This window comes from Semicossyphus pulcher, unplaced genomic scaffold (genome assembly GCF_022749685.1).
Source record: "Semicossyphus pulcher isolate SPU_LCO1_2020_fin unplaced genomic scaffold, fSemPul1.0.p SCAF_23, whole genome shotgun sequence".
Taxonomy (NCBI): Eukaryota; Metazoa; Chordata; class Actinopteri; order Labriformes; family Labridae; genus Semicossyphus; species Semicossyphus pulcher.
Genome location: NW_027211697.1, coordinates 10320435 through 10346831, shown reverse-complemented (window position 1 = coordinate 10346831; position 26397 = coordinate 10320435). Strand labels below are relative to the sequence as shown.

Sequence of the window (26397 nt, the reverse complement as noted above, 5' to 3'; positions counted from 1 at the left end):
CATCGGGCACGCGCCGGACCATCTGCAGGTAATAAAATGTTTAAAGGTAACAGTTTAACAGTTTGAGTGTATGTCTGTAAAATTAAAAAGGTTTTATCTGTTAATATGAACAAAGGTTGCATGCATGTAGCAGTCGTGAAATTAAATGGCCAATCCTCACATATAAAGTTTTCTAAAATGTAGGGCTAACTATAGGCTGGCACTTAAGTTTTCTACACTGGAAGGGCATCCTGGATGACGCCTTATCATATTTTATCTATTAAAAGGGCAACCTAAAGAGCACATTATCTTGTTTTGAGTCACGATTGAGGTCTCTTTATCACTCAATGTCATCACCGTTTGCTACACCCTGACTTCAGCTATGGAACAGGGGGATATTATGACATTTATGATGTCCCTAAACCCAAATTCGTCGTGGTTTCATTCATTAAAATATTTGGGATGTTTCTGATTCACATATGTGAACCCTAATTTGAAGCACAACTGGGTTCAATCTCTCCATAAGCATTGATCAACCAAAACCCCACACACTTTTGATGCCTTCTAATAACAGTTGACTGTGTTAATAATTAATGTCTATAATCTACAATATCATCAACATTTAAATGAAAAACCATTGTATCTAATCAAACACACAGTCAACCTGTAGGGCCTTTTGAGCCTTAAGGCAGTCTCTCCACTTGGAAAGATTGTAACCTAACTTAAAACTCTGGGATAGACTAATTGAAACTGCTGAAAGTTATTGGCTAAAAGTAATAGATAAATGGTTGAAACAGTATGACAAAATGAATAGTGGTTGAAATGGCAGCTGATACTAATGGATAAAGGGTTGGAAAAAGTTAATGTTTTGGATAAACGTTTGTAATATTTAGCAGAAAAGGAAATAGTTAAAACGTTAAGCTAACATTAGAAGGCAATTGATTTAAATGTCCAGCTTCTGCCACTAGTAGTAAGACCAAACCACTGACAATTCAATTGAATTAAAAAACTATTTTAATATAATTATTGTTCAATATTATCAAGTTATGTCCACACAAATAGGAATGTTAACAAGTCCTTTCAGTCCCTCAAAACCAAAGGTTGCCAGGCCCTACCTGTTGCTCCTTCAAGGCTGTGGAATTGTCTGCCCTGTCCCATCCAAAATTAAGCCCAGTTTCAACAAGACATCAAATGTAAAAACTCGCCTTTTTCTCTTCTGGTTCAGTCTGTTGTTTGCTCGTGATTTATGTCAAGTGTCTTGACATGGAAGAGGGAAGAGTTTGATGCAAAGGGAAAGCTTGTGTATGATGTCAATAAAGTTTGAGATTTTGAATCAGAAGCTACCGTAAAGCAGCCGTTTGTTTGTCGTGCAGCCAAAGGTTGCCATAACGACAGTCAAGATGGCAGCGATGGCGGCTGGAGACAAACATGCTGCCTCTGAGGTTTTGAGAGGACTTGCCCGGCATTTAAACTGTTTAAACGAAGACAACAAGGCGACAAGAAAGAGGGCTCTGGAGCTAATAAAGAGGGAGACTTTAGATAAAGGACTCAGCAGCAGCGTCTTACAAGAGGTTTTCGCTGCCCTCCTCAAGCCTCTCCTCAAATGTCTATCAGACCCGATGGAAAGATGTAGAGAAACTGCGATAACCACGATAAGTGAGTTTATCCGTTGTGTCCCCAAACCGGAGGAGTCACTGCCTTATTTAATGCCCTGTCTGGCTCAGAGGCTCGGTGAGAAAGATATCCTGGAGCCCGCGGAGGAGCTTCGGCTGTCGGCTGTGGAAATGCTGAGTCTGACGTTGGAAGTGTGCGGGAAGCATTTAGCACTGTATCTGAACGACATGATAAACATACTGCTGAAAACCATCGTCGACCCTTTCCCAGATGTCAAAAGAGAAAGCTGCAAATGCACCGTAAAACTTGCAAAGTGTTTGCCAGGTTTGTGAACACTTCTGTGTTTGACCATGTCTGTTGCCATGGTTTCAAGGCACGCAGACGTGTGCGATAGAAAGGCTCACTTTCCTTCACTGCCTGGCCTCCATCTACAGTTACAAAAAGTTGGTCATGAGATTTTATGAAGGCAGGAATACAGTTATTGTTTTATGCTGAAACACAAGAACAGCCTCTAGTCAGTGCACCAAAGGTTGCTTTGTTTAAATTTCAGTCACTTGCCTTCCATCAATTGTCTTTACTACTAGGAGTCAACTGTTGACTCTCTGTCACCAGTTGCAATTGAGTTTTTTGACATATTGGCCATTTACTTTGTTCTTCTTTTATTTGAAAAAATTCTCAGATGCTGAGATTATAAAAAAGAGGAATGTATATTACATATATTTTTCACATCTTTTCAAAGGACACACTCTCTTGTCAATTGAAAATTCAGGTATCAGCACAGGAACAATAAAAGCAATGTCTGATTTGTTAACAAAATCCTAGGATATGTCCAGTCACTCAATATTTACACTGAAGTGAATGGATTGAAGTAAATTTCACCTCTTTTTCTGCAGAGCACTTTCACATGCAGGCGGAGAGTCTGGTCAAGCCTCTCATGCAGACGATTGCTCATCAGCACTCCCGGGTACGAGTGTCTGTCATCGAAGCCACCGGAGCTGTCATTCAGCACAGCTCTGGGAAAAACGTGGATGAAGTGATTTCTCACCTGGCACAGAGACTGTTCGATGACTCACCACAGGTTCAGTTTAAAGCTACTAAGCACTGTGTGCCATTACATGTGCTGCTAACAAAGTTTTTCGCTACCAGCGCCTAAGCGCGTCTTCAAATTCAAAGAATTGTCTCTGAGTGGAAAATACTTTTCCTCTTGAGTGAAACATTCTCAATTCTGTTTACTTTATCTTGCTGTTCTCGTTTTTCAGGTGAGAAAAGCTGTGACTGTAGTTGTTGGGGATTGGCTGCTGCGCATGAGAGACAGATACTCTTACTTCCACAAACTCATCCCACTCCTGCTGAGCAGCATCAGTGATGAGATCCCAGAAATAAGGTGAAAAAAGACTAAAACATTAATGTGAAAATATGTAGTAATATATATCAATTACAGTCACACTGTTGATGATGGAGAATATCATTAGTGTGTCCGCTCCCTCCTGCAGACTTCTAGCAGCTGATTTATGGAAACAGGTAGGCGCCCAGTGGGAGAAGGAGAATGAGGAGGACATCAAGGACAAAATGGACTTTCTACTCACCCCACCTCCCTTTTACCCACCAGGAGGTCAGTCACTGCCGGCATGATTTGTTCTCCAGTCATTTGTTGTGGTTATCACACATTCAGCTGTGTTAGTTTCAATGAGAAGTCTGATTGATGAACTGTGTGAGTTGCTGTCATCAATGCTGTCAAACTCTTATTTTACCTCATCTACCCTCAAGGCACTCAAAGTTTTCTTAATGTTTCCTAAAGTTTATGTGGATATTGTGCTCCAAGGTCTTAAGATTTATGGACACCTTGTGATTCTTTACCATGCTCTGAATAGATAAAAAAAAAAAAAAAAAAAAAAAGTCGGTTTTGTTATTTTTTGGTTTTACGAGGCAGGAGTTGCTCATTGAGTGTCTTAGAAACCATAACATTTTGTTTTTATAAAATTTCCATGACATTGATAAATCCCAACAGGTGGACATTGGCCTTGCAAGATTTAAAACATTAGTTGACACTTAGACTGTTTTTAAAATTTTATTTGAAATGTGAATTTGAATCTCCTTTTTTGCATTTAGAGCACATTTAAAGCTACAGTAACTACGGCAACATTATTTCATAAGAATTTGGTTAAAATTGCATTTCCCTAACAATATGCTGATCTGTGACTGTGAACGCCCACCCCTTTGTTTGTTCAGAAATGTGTCCGGTCTGAATCGTACAACCAATCAGGGTTAGCTTTCCTCGTAACAAGCCAGTCACATCGACTCTGTACAAACTAGCATCATCAGCTTTCCATGTGACTTGTGTCAGCAGCATGCAGAGGTTGTGTCAGTCAGGAGCTATGGTAACTTAAATGGTACATTTCCTGCACCTCCTTTGCCGACAACGGCATATACTGCTAAAGAAGCAAAAAGAAGGAAGAGCTTGGAGGAGAAAAAGTAACAGAAAGAGCCCTAAATAAAAGAAAAAAGGAATCGGAGGGGTGGGAGGGTAAGGGGCTGAAGAGTCTCTCTCTCTCTGTCTCTCTCTCTCTCTCTCTCCTCGCCCCGGTGCTGCAGAGAGACGCTCCACACAACGGCTGCACACACCAGTTGCAAAATGCGCTTTCATGTTTGCATGTTTTGCATGTTTGAGTATTTCAGAGACGCGCAATTTTTTTTTACATTGAAATCTTCATGGTGCTTACTGCCACTTTAAAGAGCAAGTTTAAAGAAGAGTGCATTTAAAACAACAAGTTTAAGGAGGGCGGACTAGCTTAGCGGTTTTGAGGGACACTATTACTACTCCCACACAAAACTCTTATTGGCATCCATTATTACTATATTCCAACCAAGCAGAGAGGAAGTAAGTGTGTGTTTAACTTGTGTGACATTGGAAGACATTCTACACAGACCTGAGGTTTATTCCGTGTAAATTAAACTCGTTAGGAAAATCCTTTGGATCCAGCTTAAGCTTAAGCTATCAACTCAGGCTTTCCAGCATCCTTTAAGATGATATGATTGGCTTATCTCATCAAAGGATTAATTCAGGTGAAATCCAGAGATGGGTGTGTGAATTCCGTTGTCACAAAATTTCCAGGTGCTTCACTTGTCCCCCCCATAAATAATACTGTCCCATTTAAATGCAAATATACATTTTGAAATGTCACTGTAATCACCACAACCTTCCTGCATTTAATCATCCCTTTTTATTACAGCTGTCGAAGGTTATAACATACAGTGAAAATAATGTTGTGTTTGACAGTTTAGTTTTCAGGGCAGGCACTGGCTTGGAAAGATAAGTGTCTGCCTGGGGGCGAGGAGTCAGTGTGAACCTGAACATGGTCACCATGGCTTCCCTAAAGGCCCAGGCTAAGTGAGCGTGTCAGGAGTACAGTTCATAGGCATCTTGGTTAAAGCTCCTATATGTGCCACACACCTACACATGTGACAATGTGGATGAATGCTGGCTCTGCCTGGGGACAGGAAAGGAAAGGAAGCAGCTCTCTCTCTCTCTCTCTACCTCTTTCTCTTTCTTGCCATCGTAAATCTGCCGGGCCTCCCAGTGTGAAGAGGTCACTGTCAGACAGTGAAAGACGACCAGAAGGGGGCTTGTTTTGTCTTGTCCTGGTGTGTTTCTCTGATTTATCTCTGCAGCCCTTTGGTCCTCTCTTCCTCCCTCATTAGTGTGCCTATAGGAGCAGGAGAATAAGGTGGAGCAGAGAGAGAGAGAGAGAGGAAGGGGAAGAGAAGGGGGGGGTGCTGGATTTGAAATGTAGCGGGCTATTTGAGAATGTGTTTAACTTGCTCTGACAAGTCTCATGTAGGGAAATCTTTATCATAAAAACATGTATGCAATGAGAGAATGGAGCTCAGTCAGCAGACGCTTGAAATCCTCTGAATCAGTGATATTGATTGTTTGTAAATACTGATTTATATTGATCAGGTGTTTTTGTTTCAAGAAATTCCAGTTCTATTATTACTCATAAAACATCTAGACACACTATATGGAGCCAGAAAATATGATACCCTAAACATCAGCAACTGAGGCAAATGTTCTGCATTTTCTCCTCCAGCGGAGCGTCCTGGGCTGGGCTGCAGGGAGCTTGTGGTGAGAAACCTGGGCAGGCTGGTGCCGGCCATTACCCACGACGTGACCGACTGGCTCGTGCCCACACGGGTCAGGACCTCTCAGCTGCTCGCTGTGCTGCTGCTCCACGCTGAGGACCACAGCACTCAGCATCTGCAGCCTCTCCTCGCTACCCTCTACGTGGCCTGCACTGACGCAGAGAGGGACGTGGTCACCAATGTGAGTACCAGAGAGTCCGTCATTTGATTAGCAGGATGTTATATATCAATTTGTAATTGTATCAGTTATTACCAGATTCATTTCAGGACACATCTGTTGAGCTGTTAGTCAGCATTTTTTGTGTGTGTTCTCAATATAGACAGGGCCATGCAGGGCTCAAGGACTTGGGATGCACCTGTTTACATAGGAGGGTTCTGTAGATCTTTCATGTGGCAGATTAAAATGGGACTTCCTGTTGTTCTCATCCTCCTATTACACTCCCTCATGCTTCTGTGTCTCTCTTTACTCACATCTAGTGCCTGGCAGCTGCTGAGCTCTTGGGGACCTTTGTCCCTCCAGCCGTCTTCCTCAAGCTGATGCTAGATCATGTGACCAGCCCCTCCTCTTCCTCTCACCCCTGGGCTCCCCTCATGGTGCTGGCTGCTGTGCTCGGAGGCTGCCCCAGACCCCTCCTTAAACCGCATCTCGAACCGATCGCTAACGCGCTGGCCAAGCCCGACGTCTGCCAGGAATATCAACAGGTCAGCAGAGAGAGGCTTGAGTTTGGGTTGTGGTCCACCTGTTTTTAACTTATTTACCTTATATATATACTTTGCGCCAAGTACTACCACATCCGTCTACTGTTGTTAGCTGAGTAGTCCCAGTGGAGTAGCAACAAGTCTGAAATTTGCTTTGGAAAGAGTGAAACATCACAGTCAGACTTGTTTTGATGACAGTTTTGCCAGGTTTTCTCTGCCTCCTCTGCCATGTCTTGATTTCCCCTCCTGATCTGTGTGCACCAGCTGTTTTTCTTTTCCACTCTTGTTAGGTGATCTTGGCAGTGTCATAGAAGGTCATTTTCTACCCTCCCTGTGTACCTTAACGCTCTTATTTTTGGCAGTGACAATACCAGTACCAGTCATACTGCATATTCCTTCCCTAGTTTGTCCCCTATGTAAATAGGTTTCGTGATAAGATGCCACTTCCTTCTCTAGTTTTCAATAGCACCACTGTACACGGTGAGTTCAGTGGGTTTGCTCTTGAGAAATTCTCCAAAATGCTGATGCTGCAAAGCGACAGCCTGGCCTCATGGTGTTTTTCAAATCTAATATTTCTTTAAGTAACTTTATTTTATTTCATAGCCGACATGACAAAAAAGGCCTTTTGTTTTTATCTCAAACAGACTCCCGGTGGAAAACCCAGAGCAGACTCTTTCCTTCTTCCTTTCCTCTTTCACCAAATATGTTTCCCTTTCAGAATCAAAATAACAGTTGTCTGGCAAAGAGCTATTTTCTGATCCTAGCGCACTACTGACTCACCTATACCCATGAACTCAGCCCCCTCCCAGAGAGGCCTGGAAGAATTTCCTCCCCGGGATATTAATAACAAAAATCCACTAATTTCACGTGACCCCCGCATGGCTCCGCTGACCCCTCTGAGCAGACAAGCCTTTGTTTTTTTTATAGCCATGTGTAAGGTCCCAGCACCGGACTGTGGTTGAGCCACGCCATTAAAAGAATCCCTATAAATTTCAAAGCCTGCCTGGTCAAGGCCAGTGATAAATGGGGAAGGAAACTGACCCCTTCTGTCCTCCCTCATCGCTATCCAGCGGGGTCAACCAGAGAGGCAACTAACAGGACGGGACAGTCAGCGCTGTCGCACAGATGGAGGCAGACCTCTGCTTCCTCTGTCTGTTTCTCCATCTATCTCCCTCTGTCGTTCTCTCTGTCTCTGTTTCTGAGGTCAAAGCATGGAGCTCACCCAGACAAAGCACCTGCAACATTCTTCGACAACAGCCAGGGTTCATTGGAGGGAGCAGGGCCAGAACACTGTGTAGCTGTAAATAACACCACTTTAGACAGGCGCACCTGCATCCCTGGTTGTCTCTGTGCTGAAATGCTGACCCAGAATATTGTGCACTCAATTACAGCACGCTTGCAATTCCTTCATACGAGACAGATTTACTTGTATTTAATAATGGTTTAATAACCTGCAGAGACACAACAAAGGCATCGAAGCAGCAGACTCTTTGTTTTAAAGAGTTTTCTTAAAACTTAAAAGATCTAACTTGAGAGAGTTATGTGCCACTTGAACCAAAGACCCAAGAGAGAGAAGTTTAACTTGGACATAAAGAAGTCTGTTAAGAAATTAAACATAAATAATCATCAAAGTGAACAGAGGCGAGGAGAGCTGCAGGGCTCCGTGGGGAGTTTGGGCTACATGCTGAAGATTTGGAAACTGATATATGATACTTCTGCTCAACTTAACCTCCCCGACTCTTTCAAGTCCCTGTTTTCTTTTCTTTATTTCAGTATTTCAGGGGAACAGGCAGCCTACATAAATAAATGGCAGATGCTTTGCGAAAAATAAAAATATTGGACCTAAATTGAAGATGATGTCAAGAGTTTGAGGGAAAATGAAAGGCGAGCTTGTGGTCAGAATAGCCACTGTGTTCTGAGGTACCTTGTATAGTCTATATTGGATGTTTTCTTATGAGCCACATCATGCCTCTTTTTAAAAGGGATATTCCGCAGAGGATTATCTCATCCGCATCATCATCACACCTTACACAGCTGTGTGTCAGGGTGTTGTTTTTTACCATGGTGACAGGGTTATCAGAATATCTGCAGGGCTTCTGTTAATTGGTAAAGATTGCACCAAGAGAGAGGCGTTAAGTTAGGAGAGTTAAGAGTATGTAAGCATGCATATTTACAACCAGGTTTGTTCGTCTGAATATGCTCTCTAAGTGAAACAAAAGAAGAGATCAGCTGGAGGAGAGCAGTGAAAACGAAGGCTCTGTGTCACAACCACCTCCAACATTCTGCCATACATCAGCGCGTCTCCTGCGTGCCTGCACTATGTCATGAACGACAGCTGCGCACCGCTCACTGCTCCACTGAATGACAGATGAAGAGAGGAGAAGAAAGGCAGGAGAGCAAACTTTACCTGACTGTAACGGGTCGGCATCCCATGCACTGTTCTTGTTTGTTTTCCTGTTCCCTTAGCAACATCGGTAGCTGTGGGGTGATGGGCTCCCCACTGGATAGGAATTCATCGCCTGGTATGGCTCCTTAAAGAGGAGTCGTGTGTGTGTGTGTGCGTGCGTGTGTGTGTAATTGATGTATCCAGTGGTGGGCAGATGCACACACACTGTGTAACGAGGCCCCCGGAGCGTGCCCAGGCCAATGAAACCAGGTGTATCTCGCCTGGTTCCAGGTGTCCACATAGTCATTACATCGCACCACTTTTTCCGCTCTCCCTCTCTCTCACTCTCGGCCAGCCCTAATGGTTGTTTTCTGAGCATGTAATGTAATAATATGTGTGTCTGTGTATGTGTCCGCTAATGTGTGTGCGTCTGTTTGTCACGTTATTTCCACTACTCCCTGCCTCCTGCTGTGTTTATGTGCTTGGGATTTCCCTCTATCAATGACTGTGTGAACACGTTGTAGTGTGGAATCTAATCATGTGAAGAAAAGGCAAGTCGTGGTTGTTCAGGGCTACGTGGAAGTTTAGTTCAGCCCCCTACTGCATCCAGAAAATGTGTTTGCGCACTTAGTTTACAGCCAGGACTTAATATGTGTCTAACATTTTTCCAGCGGCTGCAAAATGAAAGCAATGGCAGACCAAAAGTCCCTTTACTCCCTTCTCTCCTTGGCTTTTTTCTCTCTCGAAGCATCTTTACTCGGCTCAACACTTGTTTTCTTTCCAGATTAATCCCAAAGTGTGCCGTACAACAGCTGCTCAAATTTGTAAAACTATATTGCGCCCTCTATTGACAGAGCTCTGGTATTTGCCAGTGAAGCTCAGTGAGTGGGTGTGCAATGGAGCACTTGAGGCGTATTACTCCTCATCACCAGACCAAACACCTGGAGGGCGAGTCGCCCGCTCTCAACCCTCCTGATAGAAAAGAGCGCACAGTCTCTCTCTCACTCACACACACGTGCACCTTCCAGCTCCCCCTCCTCTCTCCCCCATCTAGTCTTAATGACAGACTGCAAGAAAACAGGAAAAGAGGCCGTGATCCCAGTGATGGCATAGAAATTAGCCTGGGCCGCAGGTCTTTGTCTAAACATGAGCTCACCACAACACCGGCTGACAAGTGACAGCATTCTCACACACACACACACATTTGTGCCTGCAGATGGAAAGTTCTCACTCTGAGTTTTTGTAACTTGTCAGTCTAAAAAAAGAAAAAAACACACAGTTACTGTGGTTACTTGAGCCGAGGAGGCTGTTATTTGGTCAAAAGCAGAATCCCACTTGATTTAAAATGTCCTTCCTCGGCAGAAACACTTCAAATCACTTAAGCCAAATCTTTCTCACAGGGCTCACATGTGCTATAAACCAGAGAAGATAATCATACAATACTTCTCCCTCTTTCCCAGGTTATGTACTTGGAGCGGTTGCTGGCCTGTGTGGACGTTCTGCTGCGTCAGTGTGAGTCGGACTGTGGCTCAGTCAGCCTGCAGCTGCTGCAGGTGCTGGTCACTGTCCAGAGCCTCTCCACCGAGCCACACGTCAGCGAAAAGGTGAGAGAACACAACTCGGTTGTATGAAGACGCATTGCCATGCTTTTTTATTATAAAGGTATGTAGGTTTTATGAAGCAAGAGAGCTATTTGAGGAATGTGAGCATTTTTAGGACTTCAAAGTGCCCAACAGTATAATTACCCTCTTAGCCAGGGGAGCTGAAATTGCACCTTTTGGAGTGGAACTTTTCATCCAGACCTGCAGACCTGGGTGAAAGGAGGTGGGAGAAAGGTGCAGAAAAAGACTGAAATAGAGAACAAACACATTTGGAGGGATGAGTTGTGTTTCTAACAGGTGTGTGTCATCGACTCAGCCCCCATTTGTGGCTCCGTAACGCCTCCTCCGGGTCACTACAGCCCAACGATACGCAAGCAACAAGCTTACATATTGTGGTCAGCCTTAAAAATGCAGCAGAAAAAGCGACAAGTTGAGCCAGCAGTATCTGAGGCAAGAGTGTCGCCTCACTGCTTGTCGCCGTAGGAGGTTAATGACAGGGAGAGGAGCGGGAAGCCATTGGCACGGATTCTTACTAGACACCACATGGGCCACCAGTGTTTGTGTGTTTGTTTATATGTGTCTGCATCAGTCCATAAGTCCAGACAGGGAGCAGAGTGAGAGAAGGGATGAGAAGGAATGGATTAGGAAATAGAGAGGGAGGGTGAGAATGGCCTCGGGCATTCCAGGACCCAGAGGAAAAGCAATACTGGATTCCCAGAAAAGGGGCACGGCTTTCCCATCAGTGGACAGCTCAGGGTTTTCTAGCTTTCTTCTGAAGGGGCCGATCTGTGACTCAGACATTGTCTCTGTCCCTGTGTGTCCCTGAGGGACTCTGAAGGGAACTATGAAGTGCCCTTAAGGTCAGTTCCCCTGCCCTAAAGAGTCAGCTAATTATTTACTCTCCTATCTCTCATTCTTGCCCTTTCCTCCCAGCTCGGCTTTATTGCTTTGCGTGTGTGTGTCTGTGTGTGTGTGTTGGTTTCTGTGCCTTTGTGACATCCTGTGTATCTGTCGGCGTTTTTGTTTCGAAGTGGTTTTATGTGTGAGACCTTGTCATGTCTGCTGTGTTGTTCTTCCCATGGTTTCACATGATGTTTTTGTTCTCCCCAAGTGTGTGAAGAATTCCTGAAATTACAAGAAAACAGCTGTGATTTTTTTTACTTAACTTCTCATCAACTCTTCATTAAGCCTTTCTCTCACCCAGCATTCTATGTCTCTTTGTCCTTTTTGTGTGTAAAGAAGTTCGTTTGCAAGTTAAAAATGTGTTGACATCATTTTCTTCCACCTACCCCTCTCTCCCCCCAGGCCTTGGAGAGCGTGCACTGCTTGTGTAAGGTGCAGGGCCTGGGGTCAGTGATGGAGCTGTATAGACAACATATGGGCCAGCTGCTGGACTGGCTGTCTGCCTCTGTCAACGCCTGGTCCAGTTACTCCCCGCAGAGACTCCAACTTCATGTCATAGTCACACAATCAGGTGAGAAGTGAAGCCTGAATTTTTACAAGCCATTGCCAAATTATACAGCAGGTGCTGAAGTTTCCTCGTACAGAGAAACAATTATGGTCAAAGAAATACAGTGAGGTTTTGAGAAATTGGCCCGTCAAAGGAGCTGATATAATGAGAAAATCACTACATCAGTTATCTGTCAAAACCATGACTGTATAGACTGTGTGTCCATCTGCTCTCATTGCACGTAATGATGCCAAAATAGCCCCCGTGACGGGCGCTGCTATCTTGCTATGGTGACGTCATTTGGAGCCGGAGTTGTGCAGCAGAGATCGGCGGATGGAGCCGCCGTAGCCATGTCCGCGAACCAAAACACGCACAGTTATATTACCGAAAAAAATCCTGCACGCTGGCGTATTTAACAACAGAACAGCTTCTTATGTCGGTCTAAAGCAGACATTCACAGGTATGGAAACTTCAATGACTGTAGTGATTGTTTTAGTTATGTCTCCTCTCGCCGTTCCTCCTCCACTCTGCTAATCCGCAACAGATCGACTGCAGGAGCCGTATTTGGTAACAGAGCTGTCAATCATCCTTTTTACAGCATCAAATAGCTAATTAAAAGTGACCTTGTCAGAAAAATGAACACTTGGACATGAACCAGCATGATAAGAACTAACTATAATGACAGAAACCATGTTTGAGAGAAATGTATTTGACGTGTATTTTGATTTTATAGTTTGACTCATGTCCCATCTGTTAACATGGAGGAGGCGGGCTTTATGACCCATACTGCAGCCAGTCAGCAGCGGGCGATAGAGAGGGTTTGGCTTCACTTTTAGGGAGCTGTCATGTAGCCCATCTCTTTATAAAGTCTATGGTCTGAACATGCAACTTTGGGTCCATGTCACCCCAGCCAGCTATGAACTTTGAGACACGTTCCATTATATTTTATGCATTGAGCGTTTTGTCCTGCTCGCACACGATCCATCATCAAGACAGCACATCAGAACCAGCAGCTGTCAAAGCAGCAGCTCTTTTTGCCTCTATAAAAAGATGGACGACGTGACAGCCCGAAGAGTGAAGCCAAAACATTTCAAGCGCCCCCTGCTGACTGGCTGCAGTACAGGTCATTAAGCCCGCCCCCTCCATGTTAACAGATGGGACATGAGCAGCAAAAAGCATCCCACACTGCTCCCAAGAGCTACATAGGAATCAAAAGTTGATCGTGTCTGTCAAGCGATGCAGTGTTTATGCTTGTAATCTATGATTTATTGCTTGACGCTCAAACGGATGAATGCTGTTCCCTGTTAGTTGTCCAAGATGGATGCCCATCAGTGAAACACACTGGAGGCTCCTGGTCAAACACACCACCACAGAAAAAGACCTCTCTGTCATTAGCACCAGTTGGCTTACTGACTTTAGTAAATCCCTCTCTGTTTGTCGGTCAGCCACTGCATCTCAGACTTGTGTGTGTGTGTCTGTGTGGTTCAGTGGGTTAAAAAGCTATGACCCTGTCTTTTGGTGCCGAGACTTCACCATACGTCCCTCGATATACCCAATAATCCTCCATCATCAGCACCCCTGTTTGCCGCGCTTTCATCTCCATCGCTTTCTCCCTCCCTCCGCTCACTTTCTAATTGACTGGGCAGCTGGGTACCCCTCTAATCCATACACACACAGACTCTCGCACACACTCCCATGGCTAACTGACCAGTCCAGTCTAAGTCCACTCAGTGATCCCCATGCAGGTCACTACATCAAACAGCACCACAGCCGCCTGCTCTTGACCTTCCCCTGATCAAGGCCACTTTGAAGCTCTTTGTGTGTGTGTGTGTGTGTGTGTGTGTGTGTCTGTATTTGCGCATGTCGAATGCTGCTCTTAGCTTCCCTGAGTTTCATTCCAACAAATGCGTTCTTTGGTCGTTCAACAGGACCTAACTCCTTTATTACAGGCAGCCGAACAGAAAGCGTGTGGCTGCTTTGTTTGATGTTGCATGATTCAAGGAAATCTGCTGAACAATGGACGGTACTGAGAATCTGTCACTTTGCTTGCTCATCAGCTCTTCTCACACTCCGTCTGCGTTTGTTGGAGGCAGGAATAATTATTGGCCACTCATATCCTCCTTGTTTTTTGTCTAGTGTGAGAATGTCTCTATTAGAGTAGTGAAATTTCCAATCACCGCCTTGTTATATCCGTAGTTGGTGTGCTGCAGAAGTTTCCTCTAACGCCCTTTGATTCACACGTTCCAGCACACTTGGGCAGTCTCAGGATTTCCTCTGTCTCCTCTCATGTCTGATTCCAAACAGGGCATGGACACTTATCACTCATGACACGCACATTCAGATTACTATATATAGCTATGTAAACATGCTGTCAGAGCGTTGGTGCGTGTGGGCATGAGTCTCACTGGGAACACTCTGTGAGTTTCTCATTTTTCCTGTAATAGACTGTTTTATAGAAACGTTCTGCCACACAAAGACTTTATTTATGTGTCATTTCCTCTGAGCTGTGTGTCACTGTCTCAGCTATTCACTGAGGTTTTTAGCCAGTGCTTAAAGTTATAATCTCGAAGATCTCCGTTTTGTTCTCTTTAGCAGCACCTTATGGCGATAAATGGTCATTGCGGGGCGACACTTCCCTCACATCCAGACATCCACAGTTGGCTCCGGTTGTAACTCTTGATTTTCCTCGCTGACAAGCTTTCCTTTTCAGACTGTTTGCTTCATCTGAGCGTCGAGTTTGTTTCTTTTTCTTTGGATTTTCGCTTATTTTTGAAGTTGTATCTGTAGTCATCCATCTTTTCTTTGTTTGTTCAGCCATAGTAGATTACTGTTTACTTGCAACACTTGCAGAGACCGGAAAAGCATCCGCTTAGCTCCGCCTACCCTCTCTGGCAGACCAACCACTGCTGGGTGATGGAAAACGTGTCACTAACTGGCAACGCTTGTGATTTTTTCCGAGAATATCGCCACAGGCACCCAGTCCATAATAATACTATATATTGCAAATGCAAAGGCCTTCATCAGCGGGCCATAGGCTCAATCACCATTGTGTTACCACATTCGGCGATAGTGACTTAACATTTATTTAAATGAAAATCTTCGAGATTATCACTTTAAACTACATCGCCAATTTCTTCCTCAAGTAGTTATATTATTGTCTTTAAATGGGTTAAAGAAGCAGCCATAATAAGATACTGTTTTTGATTATATCTTTAACATAAAAAACATCTCAAGTCTGCAATATGACATTTGGTCTTGATGACAAAACAATAATAATGAAGAAGATATATGAAAATGTCTTCTCTCTGAAAAAAGTAGAGTTTGTAAGAATAGGTTTAGTATTTAGTGGTAAGGCTGAAAATGATCTATTACAGGCTTTAAACACATTTTACAGCTTTGAACACATTATGGTTCATTATTAACTTGCAATAGTTGGGGCAGTTGTTAACATAAAAGCCTGACATTTGCAACAGTCTTTGCTTGTAATACCATACCCCCTTTTTTCACCATATTTACACCACCTGTGTGTACTTTGTAAACTTTTCAAAAATCCCAATCATAGTGATGCAAAATTCTGTTTTGTTACAGGACCTGTGATCGGGGAGTTTGTGAGCCAGTTGATGCCTCTCCTTCATAGCTGCCTCCAGCCAGACAAAGACACAGAGATGAGGATGAGCATCTTCACGATGCTCGCTAAGTTGCTACTGGATGCAAGCAACACACTTGATTCCCAGGGGTGAGAGCTTCGTACATATTCACATCTACACATGCGCACACAAAATAACTCACTTATGAAATAGATTAGGAAGGAATTGTTTAATGTATGTTGTATGCTGCACAAAGATGCACACAGCAGCTAAATTGTAGGTTAATTTTTTCAACATTTCATCACTGCATCATGTCGAACTTTAAACTGTTTGGGTTTGGGAATTAACATAGTCTCTTTGGGAGTATCAGTCAGACTAACTAGTCCTTAACATGCCAGAAGAAGACAGGGCGCATAGTGTCTGAACTGCTCCTCAGTGATTTGGCAACACCTTTGAAAGCTTATTGACTGATGAAAGATGAAGAATAGGAGGAGCTCCTGTTTGCGGGGTCTCCCTGTCTGCCCCCACCGTCTCCCCTCTCACCCTCCAGGGTCTCCTCAGAGCCCTCAGCTGTGCAGCCTTCAGCCCGGGCTCCGATCTCTAATCTGAGGGAATGCATTAAGCAGGAGGCCCTGTCCAGATCCCAGTGATCACAGCAGCTGCTGCCGTCAATCAGAAAGACAAACCTCATCCATGGGGTTGCCATGGAGACATCTGTGCAGCGTGTAACTAACCCTAGCCCAACAGGGAAAGGTCTACGTGGGTTGGTAGATGTTTCAATAGGTTAATATGAGGGATAGACTGGAGATCTGTGTGTGTTGAAAGTGTCTTTGAAGTGAGCCCAGCAGCGTAAACAATACAAGGCAAAGTACTATCTTATATCAGTAAGAATGTTGTATAAACAAAAGGAAGCGTTCTTAAAACAAAAACATTTTTGCCACTTTTGCCAAAAAGGTGGAAATTTGAACTTTGCTTTTCAGCTTTCATCAGATTATTTTATCCCTAACCGCATATTAAACAAAAGAAGCCTCTGTCTCTTCCCAGCGCGGCCACCTGCGCTGCTAAATGCTTCTCTCATTCCTCAGCTATACCTCCGGTGATCAAATCAAATCATGTTACATCTTCAAAAGGTTTCAAACTAATGTTACTGCACAGTATGTGGGGATGTGCAGTCTGCCATAATATTGCCATTCATACTCATCTTATACCTCCATTCATGATTTATGGCCTGATTTTTGCTCAGCAGATTGAAGCATCCCCCCCCACACACACACACACACACTTTATGTCATCAAGAGGACAATGATAGTCATAGAGAAAACCTCTTCTCTCTGTTCTATAACCAAAATGACATAATGACAGCTCCGCTATAGAACAAGCAGAAAGGGAGAGTGTGTACAAGCAAGTGCCTTTTATCTTCAAAGACACACACATAACGTCTTTGTTTCATGTGGGGTTGTGTGCTGTGATTAAAAAGCTGGATGTGAAATTTAAGTAGAAGGTGAAGTGTGAAAATGTGGCAGGCTGAAATCATGTGCCACTTAGGAGAGATATAAGTGTGTGCTTTCATGCATGTGTGAACATCAAAAGGCATCCGACTTTAGTCCTAATTTCAGCTTCGGAGACATAAAATATGAAATAAAAACTCTGTATGAGGTGAGATCTTCCAAATGTACTTTCCTTTGTGTCAGGAATTTTGTAGACTACAGATTTGCTACAGGTGTGCACGTATCAAAAATGAACCTGTAACATGTTCCGAAACAGTATCTTATGATGGCTGCTTCTTTATTCCATTTAAAGAAAATAATATAACCGTACTTGAAGAAGAAATTGGCGATGTAGTTTAAAGTGATAACCTCCAAGATTTTAATTTAAATAAATGTCTGTTAAGTCTCTATCTAACGCCGAATGAGGTCACACAAAGGTCATTGAGCTATGGCCCACTGATGAACGCCTTTGCATTTGCAGTATTACAGACTGGGTGTCTGTGGCGACATTCGCAGAAAAAATCACAAGCGGCGCCCAGTTAGTGACGCGTTTTCCATCAGCCAGCTGTGGTTGGTCTGCCAGAGAGGGTAGGCGGAGCTAAGCGGCTGCTTTTCCGGGCTCTGCAAGTGTTGCGAGTAAACAGTAATCTACTATGGCTGAACAAACAAAGAAAAGATGGATGACTACAGATACAACTTCAACAATAAGAGAAAATCCAAAGAAGAAGAAACAAACTCGACGCTCAGATGAAGCAAACAGTCTAAAAAGGAAAGCGACCCTCAGCCAGGAAAATTAAGAGTTACAGCCAGAGCCAACCGTGGACGTCACACATGCGACACTGTCTGGATATCTGGGAAGTGTGCTCCCGCAATTACAGTTTATCGCCATAGGTGCTGCCAAAGAGAACAAAACTGAGATTACCACTTCAATTCATGAACACGATAATAATATAGATTAATTCCAAAGCAGTATACGATCAGTGTCTGGCAAATAATCAATAACAGAAATGAATGTAAAGGAATGGCAGGATGAAAAAAAAACCCAAACTGAGTTTATTAAGGATTTTTTTGATATCTAAGTGATCTGGCTGGAACATAAAGAAGTTCCCTAATGTATGGAGGGGCAAGGTCATGTAAAGCTTTATGAACAAGTTAATTATTGAATTACTACCACTTTATAGAGATCCAAGCTTTGTACAATCACAATTTCCTGGCAGTTTGTGCGTCTACACGCAGATATACAACTGAAGATGACGTCTTTGGACATCATCCCTGTAATCTGGAAATACTTCTTTTCATCCCCAGGCTTCATTCATGAATCATGATGAGCTTTCAGCACCTGTCAGGAATAAGAGACCTAAAACTCCTGGCTGTTTTAGTGGCACACAGTCTCCCCCTACTGGCTCAGAAACAACACAGCACACTTTATCAAACATCCTGACAAGTTTACTGTGACACAAGCTGAGCAGCCCGAGGCTGGCGGCAGCTCCCAGAGCTGGTGGAGCAAAACGGCAGCCAGACGCTGTTAGTGTGTGAGAGGATGTCAGAGGGCCTAAGCCAGCGTGGAAAACAGAGAGAAGGGAATGGAGGACACCCAGATGTTGCAGTCCTTGCCTCCTGTTCTCCTCCACTGCCCTCCACCCCCACCCCTTTTGCCTTAGAACAAGTGTGGGAAAATGTCTGTATTATCGACATTGTGTTGTAGCTGCATTCCCAACAGCCGTCATCATTCACTTGTCCTCAATATGGGCGCTATGCTCGCCAATTGTTCAAAATATTCAAATGCCAATAGTAACTGTCTTTGCTTCTGCTCTGTCCCAATATTTTACTCTGTCCCTCTCCAGGTATTTTCACGATGAGTCAGAGAGGTTCTTGTGTGACATCTTGCTTCCTAACCTGGTGTGGCAAGCAGGCCGTACTGCTGCTGCCGTCCGTACCTCAGCCCTCAGCTGTCTGCTGGCCCTGCTGCATGGAGGAGGCATCACGCCAGGACAGGTACTCACACACACACACACACACATAAATGCTGCAGAGAGGACTTTTACAAATCTATCAGCCTGCAGAAAAACACACATGACAGTGTGACACATGACACAGTGTTTTATCTATTTTAACTAGTGCAAAGGGAGCCATAAGCATGGGAGGCAAACACCGGATGTGAAAGCTCTCCAGAAGGACTTTCTCCTGATCTCCTATCTGCAGAACCACTTTTTATTGTCTCAGCTGTAAAGGAAAAGATGTGGTAGTGCATTCTTTTAATCCATCAGGAGACTGTTTTTTCCATTTCACGGCAAAATAGACGCTCCCACTCGGCCATTTAGGAAAATATATCGTCCGCCATCTTTCTCTCCCTGGCTGAGAGAGTTGGCCTCGTCAGGTAGCAGGTGTACACAGGGGCAAGCGGGTTCACATACCTTTGTCCCTGAGGAACAATGCTTCCACTATGCTGGGCCCTTGTTATAGAAGGAACTATCCCCGGGACATGCCCTTGCACCTGCCTTTCTGAGCTTGTGCCCAGTTATAGTATGTGTGCTCTCTCTCTCACACACACATCTGGCTGTGTTAGCCGTTGCGTGTCCACAGTGACCAGCTGAAACTGGCTTACACACCTCTGCTATTCACACGTCTTCAACTCCAAGAAGAAAGCAAACAGCTGCGGGACAATGCGAGCATGGGTGGGGGTGTGTTGGTGTAGGTGTGCGATGCAGCTTTTACTATCTAATTGCACCCAAACGCCTCGCAAGAATATACAGTGTTACTCTGACTGTGGGTTCAAAGTGAGGTTACAGTTGAGATGAAATAAACAACATGTCCTGATGGGTACAACATCAGAAGGTTATGTGAGTGTATTTCCACAGGCAAATTAAACAGCCTTTCATTTGGAAGGACATTGTTTCCTCTCCACTCCCTGTGAAAACAATTAGCAGCTCCAGTTACACTTGGCACCCTCAGATTGTCGTTGATGTAATGCCGGATCACTTCTCAGCCAAGCTCTCCACTCGCTTCTATTTTTTACTGTTTGGCCTGCGCGGTTTCGATAGCAAACACACAGCAGGACAGAGGTTTTAGCTATCACCTCTTGGCCTGCGGCTCAGCCTCACCTTGTCTGTCCATTTCCTCTCTTTCTCATCTGTGGGTGTGATGAAAACATTGCTTTTCACTGGACTCCTGCAGTTTGGCTTCTTGCCCGTGTGTCTGTACAAACTGATCCAGACGTGATGTGAATCTGTCATAGTTGAAGTAATATTTCCCTTTGGTAAAAAAACAAAAAACACACACACACAATTCAACACAAATAATCGAAGAAAAACCTGGAAACTGTCTCATTGTTGATAAAAGTGGTATATATAAATGAATTGTAAGCACACATGTCAGAGAGGGATTTGGAAATGAAAGTAAGTGATCCGGAAGACGTATGGAGTTCATTTTGTGTCTTTATTATGCCATTAAAACAGAATAGGTTTGAGAGCAAAGCTGTCGACACTGCAATCAAAAAATGTTTTATTGCAAATAAAATAAAGTTGTGATTAAAAAAGTTTTAATGCAAATCCAAAAGTTTCGTTTGTGAAACTGTGAACAGTGAATGTTGCCAAGCTGTCGCTCCGATCGAGACCAGCCAGTAGAGACGTCTTACGTCTTTCAGGCTAGGTCCCGCCCACGAGGTTCAGCTAAACCGCAAACTAACTTTTTGGATTGGCAAATGAAACTTTTGGATTCACATTGAAACATTTTTAATCACAAATTTATTTTATTTTTAATAGAAATGTTTTGATTGCAGTGTGATAAGTTTCAAACCTATTCTATTTGATTGCATAATAAAGACACAAAATTAACTCCATAAAGATGCGGCCTCAAAGCAGTCACTCCAGTACAGTGTAAGCTCTGGAAACACAAAAGGACCTTTTTATTTGTTTTAATAAGGGAGTAGGTAGGTGGAGTAAAGTGACCCTTTTTGAGTTTAAACTGTAGAAAAGACGTGGGCAGAGTTAGTCCTGTAACATTTAATACATGACTTTCCTTGGCCTTTTCTGTGTGCAGCTGCTGTGTCTGGAGGAGAAGCTGGTTCCTCTGGTGCTTTCAGCTCTGGATGAAGACTCTAAGACGGGCAGACTCTTTGCTTGTCGTTCACTGTCCACCATACTCAAACTCACAGGAACCAGTCTGCACCCCGAGGCGCTTAACAAGATCTATCCTGGTAAATCACCATACATCCAAAGAATGCGCTACATTTCGTCACACTGCACACATTTCCATATATGCATTGCAATTTATTCTGTATTAGTGCAGGTCACGGTTTATGCATCCAACTTACTCAAAGAATTGTGGCCTGTTAGTGAATCTGAGAAAACTTCTTATCTTTTGTGATTGAAACTTTTGTTCGTGTGTGTCCTCTCTCCACAGAGCTGCTGAAGCATCTGGATGACAGCAGTGAGGAGGTGCGCAGCGTTGCTCTCCAAGCCCTCGGGCTGTGGCTGTCCAGCCTGACCAAAGACTACAGTCCTGAGTTCTTCTCTGCTCATCTGCAGCTACTCTTCCAGCAGCTCCTCGTGCACATGGATGACCCTGACGACTCGGTGCAGGACCATGTCCTCGGTGAGGCTGGGTGGGGTGCATCAAGCTGTAACCTCATAGATGAAGATAGCTAGTTGATGGTTCGGTCTTTTACAGAAGGAAATGTACTGATAGTGCTTTGTTGAAGCATTAGGCTATATCCTAATCTCTATTTAATGATTAAACATAGAAATGTTGATGATGATGATTAAGCTTCTTATTAATCTCTATAAACAGACATCTGCAGCAAGTTCAGCTAACAATCTGTTCTAGATCTAAAATTCACCTTGAGATAAAGCCGTTCACGAAAGCCGTTCAACATTCAGATTTTCCGACTTTCTCGAATGCATAAGAAATGATCGATCCGACCTCCGTTCAACCAACGAGCATTTTAAAAGTAGTTTTCTTCTGTTCTTGAGGACAGACCTGACAAAGCTGCATTTTTACTTTTACAAATCTGCATCATGATGTTGAAATTTCAGTAAAGGTAAGACCCGTTAATTAAAGTAAATCACAGGAAAAACTGGTTATTTTTCTGTAAACAATGCAGCACGCAGAAAAGGAAGTCTTGACTGTAACCGCCGGCTACACGCCCGGCTTGCTCATCGTCCCCAGAGGCTATATCGTCGTCAGATTATAGCTGATGGGATCCGAGATTGGCTTTATCCTAGAAAAGTAGACCTAAATATTACTGCTTTAAGATTTACTCCATGCGGAATGTACCATAGTCTAAACTCTTCAGAAGTCCTGACTGTAAATCAACCGTAACATTTGACAGAATGCCGGAAACTTTTGTACTTGCATTGCATTTGGATTGAGGAAGGTCCATGGAGATGATGTTACGGGATCTAAAAAACTGAAACATCCTCATGTTTGTAAAACTTCAAATGATTATGTGAAATGGACCTATCATCTTTTATTATCTGACAAACATGTTCAGCTGATACTGATTGTTAGGTTGTTCTGTTGTGATGATCTGCAGAGTACCCTGCTGTGTCAAAGACACTCATAGTGGGATGAAAGGAATTTGGGGTATCCTCTATCAAACATGATATTATTGTCTGGCACTCTGCCAACAGATTCTCCCTATTCTTTATTTCAAACGCTGTCTGTTCTCCTTCTTTTCCACACAATTAATCACCAATAGCAGCTAGAGCAATCCCCCCTGCCAAAATAAGCCCTTAGGGGCTGGACTGGAGGTAAGATCGAGATATGAAGAGGCACCCACCTCATAACGGCACTTTACAGGTTGACTTCTAAACCCGAATTTTTGTATAACTCCCCTGCCAGTCTAGCTGAGGTATATTAGGCGAATCTCTGCCCCTTCACCCATGATCTCCCCTCACCACCTTTCCACATCTGTTTCTGCAACCCATCCCGCTTAATCCCTCCATCTTTCATCTGTCTGTCCAACTTCCTCCCCTCATGCCCGGTGTTTTCTGTGACGGCTTCACGGCTGTTTTTTATTGATGCATCAGTGGAAAGTCTGAGTGAAATGTGCTCCGCTCCTCTGGACTTTCACTCTCTCCCACTCGCATAGATGTTAGCTGTCATTACTTCTGACAGGAAGCAGGTGAGCGCTGATGCCTTAGCCAGCGCCATGAGGCCTCGCTGAGGGATCTCTCATCTTCATACGGCTAGACATGGAGGAAAAGAGATAAAGTAAAAAAAAAAAAGATGAGAAAGCATTCACGCTCGCACCAGATGCAGCAATAGCTTCCATACCATGAATTCTGCCCCTGCAAGACAGCTTTTGAAAGCCGTCCAAGGACAAAAGGCAATTTTGTTGTTGCAACTGGTTACTGGGTGTCTGCAAAATTGACTGCAGGAGGCAGAATAGCATACATACTGTACATCTGTTTCTCATGTCTTGAAGCACATGAAGAACACCGCATGGAGATGTTAAAAACACTTGATTTTCACTGGAGGGGGTCTTTAAACATTTATTTGTTAATAACCATTTAACCTGATCTTCTTCGTTTGTATTGTTGAGGGATAGGGTAAGAATGTTTATTCTTTTATCACTATCTTCTCTATCAGTTCTCACAATGTTGGCATCACTCATGACAGGAGTGCATTCTGTGTATCAGCCCACACAGAGAGTGTTAGCATATCTGGCCTTTGCAGTGTAAAGACACAAATATGAGCCGTCGTGCACTGCTCAGGTCTTGAAGTACAGTGGATCCTTAGACATGTCGGAGTCTTTTTGTGAAATGAGATGACCTCACATCTTGCTGAGTGATTGTCTGTATCTGACAGCACCCGTAACCGCCTGCGCCACAAATGTGGAAGCATTCCTCACTCTCATGCATGGCGCTGTTTGAAGCTGTCTTTTTTTTTTTTTCCCTCCTCGCTCTTTCTTCTCCTGCATCTCTCTTTGTTCCTCTCATAGCTGATCCCATTCTTATGCTTCTAGGATTTCAAAAGCATATCTGTGAAGTGGCTTGATGTCTGCAGCATGTCCTGACAGCATGACGGACAGCACCTCTCATCCCTCCTTTTCGCTCCCTCTTCCTGTCCTCCACCCCGATAATCCCACCCTCCTGGCAGCACGGCTGCTACCTGCTCAATCACACACTGTTGGCATGGCGATAACTCACTTCTTACAAGTCATCTTTGTTCTCCTTTAATTTAAAGTCCCTCTCCCCCGCCCCACCTCCGTCCCAGCTGAGTACAGTATACACAAAAGCTAAAAATCCCCTCTCCTTGAAGAACAAAGGCGGGTATCAGATGATGAGTTTACATGAGCTAACTCATCCAGAGTGATGGCATGTCACCACTCTTTCTTTGAGGTTTCTAAAGCATTTCCCACTGACAGCAATTCAAGTAATTCAATATACCTCTGAAAATCAGCAGAAGGTGTGGGAATGGTGGGAGGAAGAGATTTGAAAAGAGTAATATCGCCTCCTAGTGGAAGGAAAGGGAACCTGCTCATGCAGTATTTTACCCGCAGAACTGATGTAGTAGTTCATCAGTGCCATCTGCTGGTATCTGTATTTGTAAGCCAGGTGAGAAACATATTTAAAATCTACTTTGTACAATGTGAATTTTTGACTTGTTGATTGATTGTCAGGATCAGCATGAAAGAAAAATTAAAAACTAAACTCAAAGCATGCTATACTTAGTTATTAGTTTCCCCTGAAGAATTCAACTCAAAGAAATAGTTGCCTTGCGAAATACCCTTTCCTTGTAGAGCGTTAGACGAGGAGAGCAATACAACTCTAATATCTAAACATTGAATATGCATCTACAGCTAGCTAACATAGCATAGCATAGCTACTCTGGAGCTTCTTTAAACCTACTTATAAACATCCACCCATCCACTATATGTATTGCTTATCCTGTTCAGGGTTGCGTGGGGTTGGAGCTAATCCCAGCTGTCATTGGGTAAGAGAGGGGGAACACCCTGGCTGACACTTTAGCCCCGTTCCCACTGGTGAAAAATCCCGCTAACACCCGGCTTTTTTGTTTTGTGGGAAAGGTTACAATCGGCTTTTTTTTTTGCGATGCTTCCCGGGTCTGAAAAACCCGCGTCAATGCGCTAATTTTGGTGGGAAAGAGGTAATAGAGACGACAATCATTCACATTCACACCTACAGGCAATTTTAGTGTCACCGATAGTGAGCATGTATTTGGACTGCGGGAGGAAGCCTGAGTACCCGGAGGGACACGGGGAGAACGTGCTAATTCCATACATAAAAGCCCCCCACCAGCTACACCAGAATTTGAAAAACAAACCCTCTTGTTGTGAGACGACAGCGCTAACCACCGCACCACCTTGTACTTCTAAACATGCTGTGTGTAATTTTTTCTATGTGGGGTGTAGGGGGCTCATGTGCCAGACTACGTTGTGGCCAACACGCTGACACGTCCTGGAGTCTTGTCATAATCATGATGTTGCTTTGTGACCAGTGGAGACTAAGTTACTGCTCTTAAGCTAAGAGCTAAGATAAGATAACCAGCTACATGTGGTAGCTTCCTTCATATTCAATGTACAAACATTAGAGTGGTATTAATCCAATTCACTGAACTACTGTAGATAGATAGATAAATGTACTTTATTAACCCCAAACTGGGAGTAAAGAGTTGATTCCACATCTTTAATGGAAAAACTAGTTTAATCTCCATCTTTTTGTTTTTGGTACAAAATCTTAAGTATTTCAGGTTTTATTTAAGTCTTCCACAGCATATATCGAGAGTTCTGACTCATGTACTGCTTTGCTTTTTGTATCCGTGTGTGTCCAGAGATCCTGAAGAAGGGCAGCTCGGTCCACCCAGCACTCCTAAAGAGGGAGGTGGAGGCAGTGAGAGGCAAGCAGCGGAGTCCTGTGTACTGCGACCAGCTGCTCCAGCACATCCACTCACTGCGCGCTGAGACGGCAGCAGAGTGTCCCGAGTAACATGAAAGAAGAACAAAACTTTTGAGTTTTGACAGACATTTAATTTTTAAGTGACCTTTTCAACATGCGTTTAAATGAAGCATATTTACTATTTCCTCAAGAAGGGTTTTCTTCCTTTTATTGCATTCCTTTTGGGTCTGATGTTTGGCTTGAAAAGAAATACATTTTTAATGCACCGTGGTTGTGATACTCATATAAGATGTATTTGTACATACCTGCACCCAGAGACGCACCCCTGCCTCCAGATGCTGTTGATGCTACAGTAGAAGAAGCCCGGTCATGTGATTTTGGCTTCAAAATAAAAGCCTTTTTTTGTGTGTAAAACTATTGACATTTTTTATTACAAATCACATCAAAATAAATCAATATATTTGAAATGTAAAACCATCTTTGAGTACAGTGTATGGTATAAAATTATGGGTAATACTGTAAACATTTGGAAACCAAACTTCTATATTTTAACACATGACTGTGTGTAGACTGGCGTTATTTTATTTTGAAAG

The 26397-nt window shown here is 43.6% G+C and overlaps 1 protein-coding gene across 1 annotated transcript; it reads left to right on the top strand.

Moving 5' to 3' along the window:
- The first annotated feature begins 1379 nt into the window (after positions 1-1379).
- LOC138603053 (dynein axonemal assembly factor 5-like) lies at positions 1380-26303 on the top strand. Its single transcript, XM_069674708.1, has 13 exons — positions 1380-1917; positions 2487-2671; positions 2853-2977; positions 3087-3205; positions 5682-5914; positions 6211-6435; positions 10279-10422; positions 11725-11893; positions 15458-15605; positions 18788-18938; positions 20982-21138; positions 21345-21536; positions 25740-26303. Exons 1-13 carry the CDS (start codon positions 1380-1382, stop codon positions 25892-25894), a joined length of 2541 nt encoding a protein of 846 aa, XP_069530809.1. The 3' UTR covers positions 25895-26303.
- Positions 26304-26397: the final 94 nt, after the last annotated feature.